Source organism: Penicillium odoratum (assembly GCF_028828045.1).
Source record: "Penicillium odoratum strain IBT 22623 chromosome Unknown utg000006l_segment0_segment0, whole genome shotgun sequence".
Taxonomy (NCBI): domain Eukaryota; kingdom Fungi; phylum Ascomycota; class Eurotiomycetes; order Eurotiales; family Aspergillaceae; genus Penicillium; species Penicillium odoratum.
In genome coordinates, this window is record NW_026643148.1 from 4400328 (window position 1) to 4417846 (window position 17519).

Below are 17519 nucleotides of genomic sequence, written 5' to 3' on the forward strand. Positions count from 1 at the left end.
TCTGGTGGTCGTTCAGTTGGGGTTGAAATAAACCGGTAATCTTGAGGGGAGCCTCATGCCTTTTAAGGATTAGTTTCATGGCCGGGCCGTGCGATGACTCAGCATGAGACTGGTCGCAAAGATGACCTGTTCCATGTTATCGAGGAGAATTTCAAGGAAGATGTGATTGAGGAATGTTTCCATGCATTTTATTCGATGGATCTTACTCCGATTGACCATTTTATGCATATACGATCCATGGATCCTTCATAGATACCCGTCCCGACCCACCCACAACCAATCGACGGCATGCTATTATACGTCGCATCTGGGGGGTCAAACTTTATTTGCTTCTAATTGATAGATCTATTGCAAAAGAAAAATATGATATATTCATCGCTGAGTGATAACTCAGACTTCTATATAAGAAAAAATGAAGGAAAGACGATTTATGAAAACTCTCGGTTCGACCGATGAGCCCGCTCACGGGCCGAATCGAAGTCACTAGACGACTCAACTGTCGTCTCAATCTCCGTATGAGTGAAGATCTTACCTTCGGGAATGATAATGCGATCTTCACTGGAATTGTCCCGGTCTCCAGCCCCAATCTGCGTACCCATCGCAATGTCATCATCCTGGTTCATCGTGCCCATGGTAATCTGGTTCGGATCCGTCACCTTGGCGAATCCAGATCCGTATTTCCGAGCATTGGTGTTGCCTGACCAGGGACCATACTTGCGCCCACTGCTATATTCGCCGATGAAGCGGGGAAGGAAGCGGGAAGCGATGGCCTTGAATGATGGAATTGAGGCGGCGAAGATGCCGACGTTGGTTTCAATGACGGACCAGTACATAGCGCCGCTGATAGCGTAGGTGTAATCGGCGGAACTGAGCATGGCGGGGATATAGGTGATTCGGATGATGGAGGAGACACAGGCACTGAAACGCGTTAGAAGTGAAGATGGGAGGGACTGGTTTGCTTACAAGAGACCCAGACAGAGGATAAATCCTAGCGCGACCTTCTGATTTTTGGGCATCTGGAGCTTGAAGATGACGCGCAGGGGTAAGGTGTATGTTAACAAATCGGTCAGGATATTAAGAGCGGCGTTGCAGAGATAGAAAACGTTAATGTTGACGCATTTTCCGGAGCCAGTTCCCGTCCAGGCCTCGCTGACTGGTGTACATTGAAAGGCAGCAACCAGTACAAAAGAGCCAGCCTGGCAAATGATGACCCCTATCATGAACCAGGAGAATCGAGTGAGATAGCGGTCCCCGAGTCGAGTATAGAACCATAGGACCGATGTCTTGACGAATCCAAGACATGCTAGGTAAAACATGGAACTCAACCAGACAGCCTGAACCGAGTAAGTGGATAGTCTATGATGTACCGAGGGAGCCTTACAAATGCGTATTTGAGGAGCAAATTGTCGTCGACATATTTGATGTGTTGACCAAGACCATTTTTGGTAGCTAGTACTTGTTAGAGATTGAAATCTTTGAAGTTGAGATATCTTCACTTACCAGCAATAACAGCTCCAATGAATGCCCAAGCAAGAAGCTATTCGTCAGGTCAGTGAATGCTGAATGCCGAGACTATGGAGAAGTTCTTCCTTACAGCTGCTCCAATGATAAGATCTTGGAAGAATTAGCATGGTTTCTTTACATAGAATCCACAACACTCACAGTCATCGACACCCATCTTGCCCAGGACATAGATCCGAGCAAATAGTCTCAAAACCAAAACTATAAATGTCAGGATCGCAAATGCAAGACAAATGCCCAAAACAACGGGGGCTTGTGAACCATGGCTGCCTGTCATGGTTTAAAAAAAATGAGTGAATGTGTCAGGAAAGCCAGTAAAAACAAATGAAGCCTCAAGGCATGAATATCGCAGGTATGTGTAGGCTGTCACCGGGACAAAGAAGTTGAAGTAGATGGCATCAAAAGGGAGAAGTAAAAAAAATAGAACATGTACTCAACCCGGCCACTTATCAAAGTCTGCCTACAGTATGCACGTCCCCTAGAACCAAAAAACCGAGTCTACTAGTACTCCGTAGTGAGTGCAAAGTTAACTTGTTAGTGCATTGTTCTAGTAGAGTCTGGTCCACATCTATCACATTTTCGCAAAAACAAAGGGGAGGGATTGACGAGAAACTACCGGAAATAGAGAAGAGCGAGACCGCTGGGAATCCGCCGATCAAAAGTACCAGACTTGAGGCCTCGGTAAGGCCAGTTCCCAAGCGCCGGACCCGGTTTTAAGGAAACTGTGGAGTTGTGATTCGCTCAGCGGATTGATTGAGCCCGTGTTGAGAGGATCCACTGACAGGGATGAGCAGTACATTAGCACGGGTGACTATAGAAGTTGGCACAAGTGGACCATCCAGGGATGTTTCAACGTCTCGTATCCTGTCGATCAGAGAATTTTCTGTTCTGATTCAGGTAAAAAGAAAGGATGTTTCATAGATCTCGAAAGCATCTCATCTCGTCAATGGATCAGAGAAACTCGGACCAAAAGCTCGGATAATTGACGAAATAGGAAAGTAGTGGTAAACCTGACTAAGCCGGTAATCGTAGTAGATCCTGCTCTAAGGTTTACCTGACGGCACTGACTTTAAAATGCTAACCTTTTTTTATCTTACGTCAACCTCAAAATCAAAAGGATCTGTTGGGGAATTGAATGCCCTTGTATTTCAGCTCGGACTGCGCCTATGTCCGCTCAAAACCCCAAGTTTTAGAAGCTAACGCGCCTCGATCTGCAAAAGGACCAAATGAACCCATCGACCCACCTCCCCTTCCACCCGTCCATTAGTGGGAAAAGGAAGCGATTGTGGACATCAAATCGTCCAATTGTGGCCATGTCAGCTACAGCTAAGCGAGATTGGTTGCGCAAGTCTCCGTGTCCACGACACCGGCAAAGACCAAAGTAATTTTTGGGTTCAACATGACAGCTCGGAATTAATCTATTACTATTGCTTAATTGCTTCATGACTTATACTGCAGAGCATGACTTTGCCATGTGCTTCAAACTTGGACCATTCGTTCCCCCCCAGCCCCCCCAGTGGACCATTTGTATCCATCAACGATGCTGGCTTTCCCGCCATATCATTGCCCTCTTTAGGCCCAGCGTATCCGTACCCGTACGGAGTACACGGATTTCAATCGATCCCCGTTGATCCCGTAGAGATCTGCGCTCATGATTTCAACCCACGAATCACGAGCGTTCCAACCCGACTGAATCGTGAAAAGCGGAGACGCGGGCCGGACATAAGGCATTTGTGCGAGGTCAAGACGCAATGAGTCTCCCGCGGACAGTGGAGTAAGCCCCCTCCCTCTAACCATGCATCGTTTCGAGCCAACGCTAACTAGTAAAATTAGTTTCACTTGACCACGTAACTGCCCGTGTGCTCAAGACCCTCATTCCCCGGATCCATTGCATATTAATAACGAACACATGGTTGCTTACCGAACAGAAATACTCCATGGAGTAGGAATCCCTGAAACGCCTCCAAGGATCATCTAGCAAATTTGCTTACAGTGGAGCTACATTTCTTCCCGTTGACAGGACCTTTCCCGAGGGCCCACAGTACCGCCGATCTTGGTCACACTTGGTGACATCTGCTCCACCATGCCCCTTTTCAAAGAGTGGCCGATTCCGACTAATGGGGAGTTCTAGACTACGTGTCTTACTCTAAGCCAGAACGTAACCAGTTTTATGCCTTTGAGAGCCTCCAAAATGACGTCCCCACAGGTTCAAATGCGATAGCGCATGAACTAGAAGAAAAAGGCGCAGTAGACGAGCAGTCGATCCCGGAAACCGTTAGATAAGACCCAGTTAAGCCCAGTGTCTAAACAAATAGAAGCAAGCAATGCAGGTGGATATGCATGATCAACTAGCCAATAATTTTTAACTTCTTACTACACAAAGATAGCTTTCAGGTATTTTGGAAGCCACCGTCCCACAAGACGTCTCTCCAAATGGCATTTGTTTTCTAACCATGGGTCTCGCAAATGTGGTGTCACTGTTGACGGTGACAAATATCTCATTGGCTCTTATTACGTACATTGTGCTCAAGTTTGTCTACCAAATCGTCTATTATCGCTTTTTCCATCCTCTTTCTGCCTTTCCCGGTCCCTTCTGGGCGTCTGTGACCCGACTATGGATCGCGAAACAGAACTTGCAAGAGACGGAGTACTTGACTTGCTATGAGCTGTCAAAGAAATATGGTAAGCTGTAATGCATACCATTTTCGTAGATGTATTCTAACTTGCATAGGACCCGTTGTTCGAATTACCCCTACTTTGCTGCTGGTCAGCGACCACTCTAAACTTCCGGAGGTCTATCACCGCAATGCCGACAAGACCGGTCACTACATTACTGGTAGCTTTGGAGAAACTGAAAGTCTGTTCAATATGAGATCACACAAGACTCATGCCGTGTTCAGGAAACACATTGCCGGACCCGTAAGCTACACAAGCAAGTATAAAGAACTGTATACTAACGACATACAGTACAGCTTCACCAGCATCAAGCGCATGGAACCATTAATCGACGCCCGCATCAAAGAATGGAGCGCCAAACTCGACGACTCCTTCGTCAAAACTGGCGAATCCTTTGACTTCGCCTGGTGGGCAGTGTAAGTCCCACCTACTAATATACTTACACCCGACTGACAAAAAAAGCTACATGGCCTACGACATCATCAGCGAAATAGGCTTCGGCGCTCCCTTCGGTTTCATCGAAAAAGGCGAAGACATCGGCGGCCTGATCCAAGGCTTCCACGACGGGCTCCCAGCATTCGGTCTCCTAGCTCGTCTCCACCCCTTCACCTCCTGGCTCAAAACAACCTTCCTGAAAAAATACCTCGTCGCGACACCAGCCGACGACTCAGGAATCGGAGTCCTCATGCGCTTCCGCGACAAACTGATCGCCCAACGTATCAAAGATAACTCCGAAAAAGAATCCCAGCATGTCGATCTCCTCCAAATGCTCCTCGACGCTCGCACAGATGACGATAAACCCCTCGACCTGGAATACATCCGCGCAGAAGTCCTCCTCGTCCTCCTCGCCGGCGCAGATACAACTGGTACCGCATTCCAGGCCATGATCCACTTCTTACTTAAGAACCAAACTGCTTATGAGCGTATGATGGAGGAGATTGACTCTGCCTCGAAAGCGGGCTTGATCTCCGAGATGCCACAGTATGATGAGGTTCTTACCCATCTCCCCTTTTACGTGGGTTGTGTCAAGGAGACCATGCGTCTCTGTCCATCTGCACCGAATATCTTCCCGCGATATGTCCCCGAGCCTGGACTCGAACTATTTGGTAAGTTCGCGCCTGCCGGAACGGAGATTTCTTGTAACCCGTACCTCGTGCATCGGGACCCGGCTCTGTACGGTGATGATGCGGAAGAATTCAAACCTGAGCGGTGGTTGGATATCGAGCGAGCGAAGTTGTATAATAAGTATAATATGGCATTCGGGTATGGGTCACGGGTTTGTTTGGGGAGGGATATTGCGATGATGGAGTTGTTTAAGGGGCCTTTGCAGGTGAGTTATGGTTTGGATGAGACTGGTCCGGAGGTTCTTGACTAACGCTCTTCTAGTTCTTCCGTTCTTATAAGCCGGAGCCTGTGAAGGGGAAGCCCGAGGCTCAGTTTGTGGTGAAGGGTGGTGTTGGGTACTGGAAGGATGTGTGGTTGGCTATCTCGAAACGTGAGTAGTTGGTGTGAATGCGAGCTTTGATCGGATCTATATGTACGGATTGTATATGTTTGGGGGCTCGTATTCCAGTCCGCACCCTGGAGATAGGTATGATTGTTGGAACCTTGGAACAATCAAGAAGCTTGAGGAAGCCTTCTGCTTGAAGCTTATATTATACCGAGATAAGTGGAAATGCAAGGTATATGTACCCCACAATGTGCATGTGTCTTAGATCTCCTTGGATCTTTCATATATACTCCTAACTGTTATCCATATATGAACTAGTTACCGTGCCTTCACCAATTCATTCCTCTTTAATCCTTCCTAATACTCACAAAGGTATGACAGCAGGAGGATGACTGAAGTGGTGGAGCTTCAAAGGTTTTTATATGCTTATGTGAGGTTTAACAAAATTGACAAGCAAAACCGAGATTACTTTCAATTCGGTCTTCTTGACTCGTTCCTAAGAAATAGCGCTGCAAACCGAGGTTTAAAGGATGCTAATATGCTATTTGATCGACTTGATGCCCATGACCGCATTCCAGAAGAAATAATCACTCCATACAACTCAAGGGAATTTGGGAATTTTTTTCCTCTGGGCGGCGTTGTATAGGGATTGATATCAGTCCAGTAATGAACTAGAAGAAAAATTAATATATGGGGAAATCTTAGGTAAAGTGTTCCAGCCCTAGACCCCTCTCGACTACCCCTGATTTGTTGTGGCCCCTGATTGACCAGTCCTTGAGTCATAAGAGTACTTTACTTCGTAACTAGAACTTGGATTGCTCTCCTGTTCTTCAAGATGATTTTGCATGAACAAGCGGTACCTCGCTTACCAGGATGATCCGTGCACTCCTGAAATTAGCATGGCGTTTTTATGAGGCTCTGAGCGCTAGATTCGGCCCCTGACGAGCCCACAAGGATGACCCTTGCGTTTTGCTGCATATAATAAGGTTTTCGTTAGTGTTCACTAGTATAGGGGTAAGTTCGAAAGTTATATTAGGAACCTCTTCCCGCGTATGAAATATGAGCGAACATCATATTTTAATAGAACCCGATTGCAATGGAGAACAGCAAAGAATGGTCTAGTTCTTTTTGGGATTGCTTTTCCCCCGCAAAAACATGTGAGTTTGTACTTCTTATCCCATAGTCCGTCCTAGAGGACTAACGAACCCTCTAGGCCTACTGGCATCGTTTTGCTCGTGTTGCCTCCTAGGGAAATCTGCCTCTCGTCTCAAATCCCCGGCACTTAAGGAATATAGCTATGTCAACGGCGAAGTACGTACTGAATTTTATCCACAAATCATCTCTGACCCTCGAACTAACAAAAGACTTATAGTGCTGTATCTATGCTGCGTCCCATTACTGCTATCTGTGCTGGATTCCTTTGATGATGAAGCGACGCCAGATCCGTGAACGCTTTGGCATTAAGGGGTCCAGCTGTAATGACTGCATGGTGGCCTGCTTTTGTCCGTGTTGTTTGCTTGTACAGCAGGAGAAGGAGTTGGAGGCTCAATGTCTACTTCTAGAATCGGGGTATCAGGCTCCGAAAGGGATGGAATATGCTGAATTGAGCTCTGCAGCTCCGAAAGGGATGGGAACTGCTGAATTGAGCTCTACATGACCTATCTTTGTTTGTCTCGAGAGACTTCATTACTTCATGCTCAGAGCCTTCTCCTGTCAAGAAACTCTATCTCTAATTTGGAACCCTCGGCTTAAGCTGTCCTTCTAAACTTCCTATTGAGTGACCGATTATTTGGAAGGCAGAAAGCTCACCAAAATTTCTGAGACCCTTTTTCGTATTCGTCAGCGCTAAAACACATTGAGGCTAAGCGTGGCGGGAAAAAGGCTTTGACTCCGACGAAAAAGCTTGATTGAGCAATATGTGGGCCTGGGGATATCGCTTACTGGGATAGTATCAGGCTGGAAGTTAAATTGACCCTAAAAATAGTTGAAAATGGGACTGATTGTCACAAGACACTTGAATATACCAGAAACAATCAATACTAGGACTATAGACCCTAATTTCTTACTCACTTCTTCTCTCTCTTTCTCTATATGAAATTTAGATTAGATTCAAATTTTAATTACCAGGCAGATTTCTGATCATATCGATGTAATATTCATTTTTCAAGATTTCTCGGGGTTTCGAATTGCACCTTTGAGTTCACTATAAAGAGTACAGTGTAGATAAGATTGTTAGATTCCAAGGATGAAGAAACTTGGGGCTACGGATGAAGACATCTTGCGCACGCCGAACCACAAGATAAGCCATAGGGGGCTCGCATTGTACCGTAAAGGAAGATGAACGACATGGTATAGTCAAAAAAATCTTACGTATTCTTTATCTACTGATATTCCATCAAGTAACAAGAAAAGCTGAGACAACTTTTAGTTCCGTCTTTTTTGACTTGTCCCTAAAGAACAGCGCTGTAAACCGAAATTGAATGGATACTAGTATGCTATTCGACCGACTTAATGCCCATGACCGCATCCTAGAACATGTTAGTCATTCCATACAACTCAAGGGGTTTTGGGTACTTGGCTTACTCTGGCGACGTTGTGCAGGGGCTTGATACCAGTCCAGTAGGCGAACTAGAATAATAATCAGCCTTGTCATGGGAATCAGGAAGGTAGAATATTAACATACCTGGTGCACGCCTTGACCAACAAGGACCTCCAGTCCGGGAATGGTCTTCCAGCCCGCATCGGCAGCCAGCTGCATCAGCGCTGTCACGGCAGGCTTGTAGGCCATCTCGAGGAGCACACGAGGGGACTTGTCATTGGTAGATTCGGTCTTGGCACGTTCGAACAGGTGAGTGAGGGTTTCGTGCATAGAGGGGTCGATGGGACGATCAGCGGGAATAGTGCCGACAGCGACCCGGGGAATGGTGTCCAGCTGTGCGTGGTTGTCCACGACGCGAATGTTGTAGCTGGTCGGGAAAGTCGAAACCATACCCTCGAGCTTGCTGGCCGTGCGACCGACCACGTAGATCGGGGAGTAGCCCATGTGGTGAAGGGCGAAGATGGCAGCGCGGGCAGTACCACCACCGCCAACGACCACGGCACTCTCGGTGCCTGATGATCCGTAGACACCCTCGTTGCGGAGGGACTGGATCATACCCTGCCAGTCGGTGTTGTAGCCGACGAGCTTGCGCTTACCGGCGATATCCACGGGAACGACGGTGTTGACGGCACCGATGATCTCGGCCTCCTGGGCGATTTCATCGAGGAGAGGCATGATGTCGAGCTTAAGGGGGATGGTCACGGAGGCACCGCCAAAGTCGGAAGCGTGGATGAATTCCTTGACATCTTCCACGTTGGTGGTCTCAATACGACCATAGGTGTGAGGGAGTCCAACCTCGGAGAACAGAGTGTTGTGGAGAGCGGGCGAGCGCGATTGGGCGACGGGGGAGCCACAGACAGCGTACTTCTGCGCCTTGATCTCACCCATCAACGCGAGACCCCTTCGAATCTCAGTTGCGGACAGTTGACCGGGCGCCGCCTTGAAGGGCAGGCTCGGGTGAGAGACAGGGGTCATGAAGGCATTCAGAATGCGGCTAAGCTGACCGTTGTCACCCATGTTGATGGCAATCAACGGGGTGTTGTGTGCCTGAGCCGCCCAGTTCTTGAACTTGCGCAGAGCAGTGTTATCATCGAGGCTGTTGGCAACACCCACAAGCTTGATCACATCACCGTACTCCAGAGCGCGGTTGTAAGATGGGATCCAAGACATGTTGCCCCATGACAGCTTTCCTAGCGGGTCATGGTGGGATGCGATGATCTTGGAGTGGCCCTTTATCTCGGTGACAGCACGGAGCATCTCATCAGGGAAGGCAATCTCAAGATCCACAAACTCAGCTCCGGAGCGGAATGCCAGCCGGTACAGTTGCATGGCAGCGTCATGAGCATCATCGGGGAAGCGACCACCTTGGCTCTTAGTGCGGATGGTGAAAATGAGGGGCAGAGAAACACGCTTACGGAGGAAGGACATTTGCTCATTGACATAGTCAACGGACGGAATGTCACCATCCGCCTTGGGGTCCTTAAGCAAATCAACCCGCAGCTCGACAGCATCGGAACCAATGCAAGCCTCAGTCAGAATCTCACTGCATTGAGTCAGATCGGGCAGTGTCAAGGAGACGAAGAAACTGTGCTCCTTCTTCTTAATGGAATCAAGTTGATTCACTTGACCGGTGATGACCTTCATGAAGCGGTCAAAGTCTTCCGATGCCAAAGCAAGTTCCGATTGGTTTGAATGCTGGCTGTAGTACTGGATGTTGCTGCATTGCTGGAACCAAGGCTTGCGACGCAGCCAAACGCCCATCATGTCCTCCACGTAGGCGGGGCGGGTCTTATCAATATTCAAGAAGTCCATGACGAGCTGGATATCGCGCATGACCAGAAGAACGTTGCCCTTGCTCTCGTGCCATTCAGTCAAAAGCTTTCGTGCCTCGGGCATCTCTACCACACCACCACCGCAAGCGAACACATAACCATTTGGTCGGTCTTGCATGCAACGCTTGAGTGTAGCGAGCTCTGCATCACGGAATCCTTGCCAACCACGCTGTGTGATCATCTCAGGAATAGTCATTCCCTCTGTCGCCTCAAGCTCGTTGTCAAGGTCAATAAATGGTCGATCCAAGGCCTTGCCAACCCAGCTGCCGGTGGTAGTCTTACCAGCACCACGCATTCCGATGATGAAGATGGATGCACTGGCCTTTTCTTCTTGGGTCGAAGTAGCCAGTTCCTCCTCGGTCAGCTCCTTTCCATCAAGGTTCACACCCCAGATCTGCTTCAGAGCGTCCCACCATGCAGGCCAAGTCTTACCAACACATTCCTTCTCGAGGATGAGAGTGGAATGAGGAGCAACAAGGGACAGAACACTGAAACTGAAAGCGACACGGTGGTCATCGTAGCAGTAGACACCACCGGAGGGCAAACGAAGAGTGGAGCGCTCAATGCCGTCGATTTCGAGACCGTCGTCGTGTTCACGGCAGACCACACCGAACTTGGCCAATTCATCCTTCATGGCCTTGATACGGTTGCATTCCTTCACACGCTGGTTTGCGATTCCGTAGATACGAGTGGTGTGATTTGAGCCCTCGCCCCGAGCGACAGCAGCAAGAACAGAGGCAGTAAGGAAAGCATCCGTCATGGGTTCCATATCCACGTTGGGCAGGGGACGGAGAATGCCACTGCTGGGTCCAGTGACGGTAGTAGAGTTGTCGCTTTGCTCAACCACGCAACCCATGGGCCGGAGCACCTCAACTGCGAAGCGAGCATCACCCTGGAGCGACTTGGAGCCAATGTTGGGAACAGTGCACTTGGTGCCTGTGATGGCTGCAATTGCTAGCGGGTAGGTGGCGGAGCTAGCATCGCTCTCAACAACGTACTCAGCAGGGTTCACGTAGTGACCCTGGGGAATGTGATAAGTGTGCTCCTCAGTGGTGGACTTCTTCACATCGATACCGAAAGATCGCATCATGGCGGTGGTCATGTCGATGTAGGGCTGGGAGATGGGCTTGCCTCCAACCAGCCTCAAGGTCACAGGCTCCTTGGCGTAGGGGGCACACATGAGCAGTGAAGAGACATACTGAGAAGAAACCTTGGCGGCCAGGTTAATGTTGCCGCCAGCAAAGCCACCAGAAGCGGCAATCTTGAGGGGCAAGCTACCCTTGCGCTCCATGTACTCCACACCGGCTCCGTTGACGGTCAAAGCATCGACAAGATCGCCAATGGGTCTTTGCTTCATTCGGTTGTTACCGGTCAAGATGCTCGCGTCGACAGTGCTGGGCGTAGCAAGAGTAGCAACAGTGGTCAGGAATCTGGAAGCAGTTCCAGCGTTACCCAGGTACAGGGCCGATGGACTGGCGACAATGTTTCCGCCCTTGCCGTTCACAACAAGGACCTCACCCTCCTCCTCCCAGGAGAAGGTTGCAGCTCCTAGGCGCTCTAGGGCATTCAACATGACCTCAGTGTCGTCGGAGTGCAGAAGGTTCTTGACACGGCAAGTGCCCGAACCGAGTGCGGCAAGCACCAATGCGCGATTTGAGATGGACTTGGATCCGGGAGGTGTGCAAGTCACGTTAAGGGTCTTGGGCACACCAGGGTGAACTTCAACGCTGGGAGCCAAGACAATGCGGATGTCTTGATTTGAGACGACACTAGCCCTAGGCTCATGAGTGCGTCCAATTGCAGACAGCAGAACAACCTTCTTCTTGGGACCGTCGTTCTTCTTGTCAAGTGCCATATTGAACACCAATTGGTCAACAGAGCAGTGTTTACCCGCAGTCAGTTTGCGCACACGAGAATCCTTCATTGAAGTGGGCAGACCGTAGGCTGAAATACACTTAACGATACGAGCGACCGCAACGCCCTTCAGAATTCCCAAGTGTCGGGCCAGTTCAGCCTCCTTAACCATACCAATGGCAACACATTCTCCGTGGAGGATCTGGGGAGTCAGGATGGCCTCAATGGCGTGGCCAATGGAGTGACCCCAGTTCAGCAGGTTTCGGAGACCACCCTCACGCTCATCCGCGGACACAACGAAGGCCTTGTGACGAGCAGAAGCCAAGATTCTAGCCTTCAAGATATCCCGGATACCGTCGAAACGGCCCTGGCCAGGCTTAGACTCGCTCTTGACAGCATTCAGAATGATATCCGCATTGTCCTCCAGCGCAGTGAATTCCTCTTCGCTCGAGATCGCGGCAGTCTTAATAACCTCTGCCATGCCGTTAATAAACTCCCGAGCAGGGAGGGTTTCCAAGAATTCAAGATCAATGTAGATTCTTGATGGCTGCCAAATGGCACCGATCAAATTCTTTCCAAGAGGGGTATCAATCGCAGTCTTGCCTCCAATGGAGGAGTCCACCATGGCAAGCAGTGTAGTGGGGACCTGGACAAAGCGAACACCGCGCATGTAGGTTGCGGCGATGAAGCCAGTCAGGTCACCAATGACACCACCACCAAGCGCAATGATAACAGCATCACGACCACATGGAGGGCTCTGGCTCAGCATCCAATCTTCAATGTCGGCCTTGGTCTGGCGGGACTTTGAACTTTCACCGGGAGCGGCATTGTAGACTAGAAGGCGGGGAGCGGGGGAGACGGAGGCGGCGGCGGCTTCGAAGGCTTTTTGGAAACTAGGAGTATAGATGGAATCGAGGTTGGTATCGGTGATGAGAACGTAGGTGGTCGAGGGCAAGCCGGTGATCAGGTCTGCTGCGACGTAGTTGCGCCACAGACCAAAATCAGCGACAATGCTCTCCTGACCCAAGATGCTGATCTTGGTAGGATCTGTCATTGTAAAGGGCACAGGTGGCGTCGTGATGATGTCTGGAGGAATAAATTCGACTCTCAATTCATTCTATAATTGTGTTAGTATAAACCCTCTTCTCGGTGACTGAATTGGCGGGATTTCCCCCACCGAACGGAGCTAGCGACGCAAGGTACGCACAATTCCGGGGAAAATAAGAGGCCAACGCTGATGGGAGAAAAGCAAGAGAACAATTGCTTACCTGGAGTGCTGTACAGAGTGTCAGCTTAGTTTTTCTTCCAAGAAATGTGACCAGGATGACAGAAGTATGCGTTGACTCAATTCTTGTTCCCTCCGATTTCGCGGCAGTTCGGCCCTTTACCGCCCGATGACTCAGTCCCACTGTAACTAGTACTAAGTCGATTATTCACTCCATAGATTCATGATCGTCCATGTGATTGATCATTCTGAAGGTAATAATTGGTTCACCCCCTCGCATCTAGAATCCTTCATTAGTAGACTATCTGTAATGGTGTTGTTGGCCGACGAAGCCCTGACTAATGACTCAATGGTTGTACAATGCCCTCATTTCACTACATCAAGCAGATCTTCTCCACATCTAGATCAATTGGTGACACATGAAGTCCCAAAAAATCAAATAAAAATCAAATCATGAAAATATCATTTGTTTGTACATTTTTTGAAAGTAACACCGAACGCCAATTTTCTATCGTAAGCCCTGGTTCAATTCCCAATGCTCTTTGGAAGTGGAGAGTCCAACTCTCCACTAATAACGTCCATAGCCTCCACCGCCTCCACCTCCACGATTTCCGGAATAGCCTGAGTTTTGGCCTCGTCCTCTACCTCGGTAGCCACCTCTGCCCCGGTTGTCTTGAGACCCATAGTTCTGGTGTCCACCATACTGGCCTTGTTGATTGTACTGACTCTGCTGATTGTACTGGCCCTGTTGGTTGTATTGGCCCTGTTGATGGTAGTCTCTAGGGGGGTACTGATAACCACCACGTGGGGGTGGGGGTGGACCACGGGAGTAATCACCACCACCTTGTTGAGGGGGCACCCACCCAGGGGCCATACCTTGTTGACCACCATGCGGGCCACCTGGACCACCTTGGCCACCCTGTGGCATGTTCATGAAACGAGGGTCAAGATGCGCCGCGAATGGGTTAGGGCGGCCTCCTCCTCCTCCTCCGTAATCCATACGGCCACCTCGCCCTCGCCCGTTCAATGGAGCACCTCCGAATTGGCGGCCGGAATGCTGAGCGCGGCCCTTGACTGCGCGAACATCGGCTGAGTTCAGCATGGGTGTTGCGAACTTCACGCCTCGAAGCAGCATAGACTTGTGCAGGTGATTGGACTTGGGGATAGTATAATTAACCCTGGGAGTTAAAGTCAGTGTTTGTACAATATAGATAAGCCGTGGAAAACTTACGTTAGGCTGCGGTCATCATCAAGGCCGGGCATGCCATAGTCTTCCAAATTGGAGATCAGGGATCCATGGGGAATATATGTGTCGCTACGTTCAACGATACCAGCCAAACCATCGCTCACGCGCATGTTCAATGTGTGTTGGGGTGGGCCAGGCTTCTTCGAGTAGAAGGTGGCGGCAAGTTCCTGGTAAAGGGGGTGTTGATCCGATACCAATAGTACCTCGCGGCCGTGGGTATTGCGATTACGTTCATCTTCAGTGAGAAGAGGATATTTCTTTTCCATAGCCTTCAAGAGACGCTTCTCGTCAATGAAAGGAAGTAAGACCACACCTTGCCAGGCGAATTTCTTGCCGTTGAGATCCACAGGGAAATCCTCGGGGTAGAAATCGATGATTTCACTCTCCGGGTTGCTCATGAGGTCGTGGAACACTTCGGGCAGTGCATGGTTAGAGGATGCCGGCAGGACTCCCATCAGCTGCTCAAATGGCTTGAATGCCTGGCCCTTCTTGAAATCGAGGACCATATCCGCGATATCCACAAAGTCCGCAGCAAAGGGAGCATAGTGGTAGGGGTAATACCAAGTCCAAGAAGGACAACCCTGGAAATAGTAGAGAAGTACCCAGGCGAGACCCTCAGCGTAAGCACGGGCGACCTTGTGGCGGAATTCATGATCCTCAGGATCAACGCCAAATTTCTGCTCGTAGTAACGATCAGCATAGCCAGGCTCCCAGAGTCGAACGGTATCCTGGGGTTCCTCGTTCTCCTTGGGTTTGACAGGTGGGGGAGGAGGTGAGTCTCTTCCAGGAGTTCCGGACTCAGCCTCCTGCTTCTCGGCTTCACTGGCTTCGTCGGCTTCATCGGCCTTCCTCTTTCCAAGAACAGCAGGCGTGTCAGCATCGCCCTCTGCTGCTTTCTCAGCGGCAGGTTCAGCAGAGCCCTTCATGAGTTTGCTTTTCAGCACAGCGGCGGCACTCTTGTTCTCCATGTTGGCACGATACACGGCGCCCCGGTTCACAACCATACTGTGAGTCAACTCTCTGGTCTCCTTGTCCAAGTGGCCACGACCTGGGGTGATTAGTTCCACTCCAGGAGGGGGAGCATTGTCATCGCCGCCTTGGGATTGGTTGTTGTTGTATTGCGGCGAACTGCGTCTCCGTTTGCTGGCATGTTCATTGTTTCGAGCTCTCTCCTGTTCCTCACGTCTCTTTTGGTTCGCGGCCTTTCTCTCATCGGCCTGTCTACGGCGTCGGAAGATGGCATCTTCCTGTTTGGCGACGCCTTGCAAGATGAGCTGAGCTCTGGCGAGATTGACTTGTCCATCCTCTGTCAAATAACCTCCCATAGCCGGAATGTTGTCACGCCAGATGGCGATAAGGGTGTCAATACCGTTTTCACGGACATCTAACGCGGGAAGATGGGGCAAGAAGTCGTTTCCGACGAAGAAACACATGAAGACCCAGTCATCCAGAGCTCGTTCGAGATCGAAGGGGAATGGTTGTTGAGGGACCTGCAGTTCAGCAGCCAGATACTCTCTCAGAACAGAGACGTGCAGCCAGATGAATGGTTTGAGCGGAACTGCGTTTTGCTTCTCATCAAATTCTCCGCTCTTCTCCTTCGCACGGCCAGTGCACTCTTCAGCTTTGTGGCCAGGCTGACCGCACAATCGACATCCCCGAGGCTTCGACTCTTGGAAGAAAACATCCTCACGTAGAACTCGGAAATGGGGCTCGTGAGTGCCAAGTCCAAGCATGATAAGATCGGCATCCTAAAATGTGACGTTAGCTCTCTGAACCTGCAAATAATGGAGATCAGACCTACAAGACCATAAATAACGTGACGGGTGTTGGGGTCGTGCTCTGGCGATGCTCTTTGTGATCGTATGAATTCCATAATCTTGTGCTCACCTTCTCCGGGTACCGTGGCATCCGAGATGATGATTTTCATCTGAAAAAAGTTAGTCAAAGCCTTAATAGGAACAAACAATGTTCTTCATACCTTTTCCCAAGCAGGATCAGTGTTGAGCTTGTAGGCAATCCAATACCGCAAAGAGGCAGCAAGGATATCCATGAAGGGAGTACCGGGAGTGATGACGTTGCTATCCCAGGTCTTGTGGACAACTTCTTCCTCCATGACAGCATCCTCACCTCTTGCGGCTCGCTGTTTGGCAAGCAGCTTTTGGAGCTCCGCCTTCTTCTCATCGTTCTCAGCGGCCTCTTGCGCGGATCGGAATCGACGGGAACGCTGCTGGTTCATCTTCGCTCTCGGTGCAACACCATCTGTAAAGCCCCATGTTAGTCATCTTGGCCCCAAGAAATTCTCAGGATCAAAACTGTAGGGTAGTATATAAATATATCCACGTACCAATAGCAATCATGAGGAGCTTTCGGGGGCGAACCATGTTGACAACTCGATCGGTATACTTGAAGATCTCCAACATCATCTCCTGCTCGTTCGTTGGCGGCGGGCGGCCTTCGGGATGAGTACATGGATGAACGATACCGTTCATGTCCAGGTACAGGTTGTCCATCTCTTCTCCATTGGGGTTCGGGCGCGTAGTGTCGACTGGAATCTCTTCACCATTCACCTCCTGCGGCAACTCCTCGATCACCGGGGAGATGATCTTTGGGTACTTGTTGGACAGCCATCGGAACAGCGCGGGGACACCCATCGTGGTGATGCGACGACTGCTTTACCTGAGATGTTTCGTGAATTCAGCGCGGCGCGGGAATGCGACTGCCGCTAGGGTTGGCGATCGCGGTACTCGAAGCTGCACGAAACCCGATATTCGACCTTCGAATTGTCGTCGCTTGGAACACCAAGATATGATGAATGCGAAATAGATGCAACCGCGTCAAAGATCACGGTGCAGATTATGGTGTTGAGGGGAATTGGAAGTCTCTGCGGCGAGTTTATTTCCGGCGCTGACCTTAGTCATGCAATAACCGTAAGGATTAGCTGCAGTAGGTACTACGTACATGCAGCCATTGTTAGCTGCAATATGATGATTATTATATTTCAATGCTGAAGTGAAATATATTCATCTTCAAACACTAAAGTCTTTTCTGTCCACTTATTTACTAATTGAACCTTTTGTCTAATTGTACAAATGACTTTTGTATTGCGTAGAAAGCTA

At 49.6% G+C, this 17519-nt stretch overlaps 5 protein-coding genes across 5 annotated transcripts; 2 read left to right on the forward strand and 3 right to left on the reverse strand.

The window, feature by feature from the left end:
• Positions 1-428: 428 nt before the first annotated feature.
• On the reverse strand, positions 429-1798 carry N7520_010036 (putative integral membrane protein Pth11-like; the record flags this gene model as incomplete). The annotated part of the gene is made up of 6 exons (XM_057143970.1): positions 429-918; positions 964-1334; positions 1382-1449; positions 1501-1537; positions 1595-1614; positions 1663-1798. The coding sequence occupies 6 exons, from the start codon at positions 1796-1798 to the stop codon at positions 429-431; spliced, it is 1122 nt and encodes a 373-aa protein (XP_056993258.1).
• Positions 1799-3974: 2176 nt separating this feature from the next.
• N7520_010037 (cytochrome P450) lies at positions 3975-5700 on the forward strand (the record flags this gene model as incomplete). The annotated part of the gene is made up of 5 exons (XM_057143971.1): positions 3975-4203; positions 4253-4440; positions 4489-4613; positions 4660-5527; positions 5584-5700. The coding sequence occupies 5 exons, from the start codon at positions 3975-3977 to the stop codon at positions 5698-5700; spliced, it is 1527 nt and encodes a 508-aa protein (XP_056993259.1).
• A 1043-nt stretch (positions 5701-6743) lies between these two features.
• N7520_010038 (PLAC8 family protein) lies at positions 6744-7304 on the forward strand (the record flags this gene model as incomplete). Its single annotated transcript, XM_057143972.1, has 3 exons — positions 6744-6804; positions 6861-6958; positions 7020-7304. The coding sequence occupies 3 exons, from the start codon at positions 6744-6746 to the stop codon at positions 7302-7304; spliced, it is 444 nt and encodes a 147-aa protein (XP_056993260.1).
• An 838-nt stretch (positions 7305-8142) lies between these two features.
• On the reverse strand, positions 8143-12986 carry N7520_010039 (pentafunctional protein ARO1; the record flags this gene model as incomplete). Its single annotated transcript, XM_057143973.1, has 3 exons — positions 8143-8175; positions 8231-8275; positions 8331-12986. The coding sequence occupies 3 exons, from the start codon at positions 12984-12986 to the stop codon at positions 8143-8145; spliced, it is 4734 nt and encodes a 1577-aa protein (XP_056993261.1).
• Positions 12987-13725: 739 nt separating this feature from the next.
• rat1 (5'-3' exoribonculease Dhp1) lies at positions 13726-17054 on the reverse strand (the record flags this gene model as incomplete). Its single annotated transcript, XM_057143974.1, has 5 exons — positions 13726-14335; positions 14389-16151; positions 16205-16330; positions 16382-16662; positions 16748-17054. The coding sequence occupies 5 exons, from the start codon at positions 17052-17054 to the stop codon at positions 13726-13728; spliced, it is 3087 nt and encodes a 1028-aa protein (XP_056993262.1).
• Between the last annotated feature and the right edge of the window lie 465 nt (positions 17055-17519).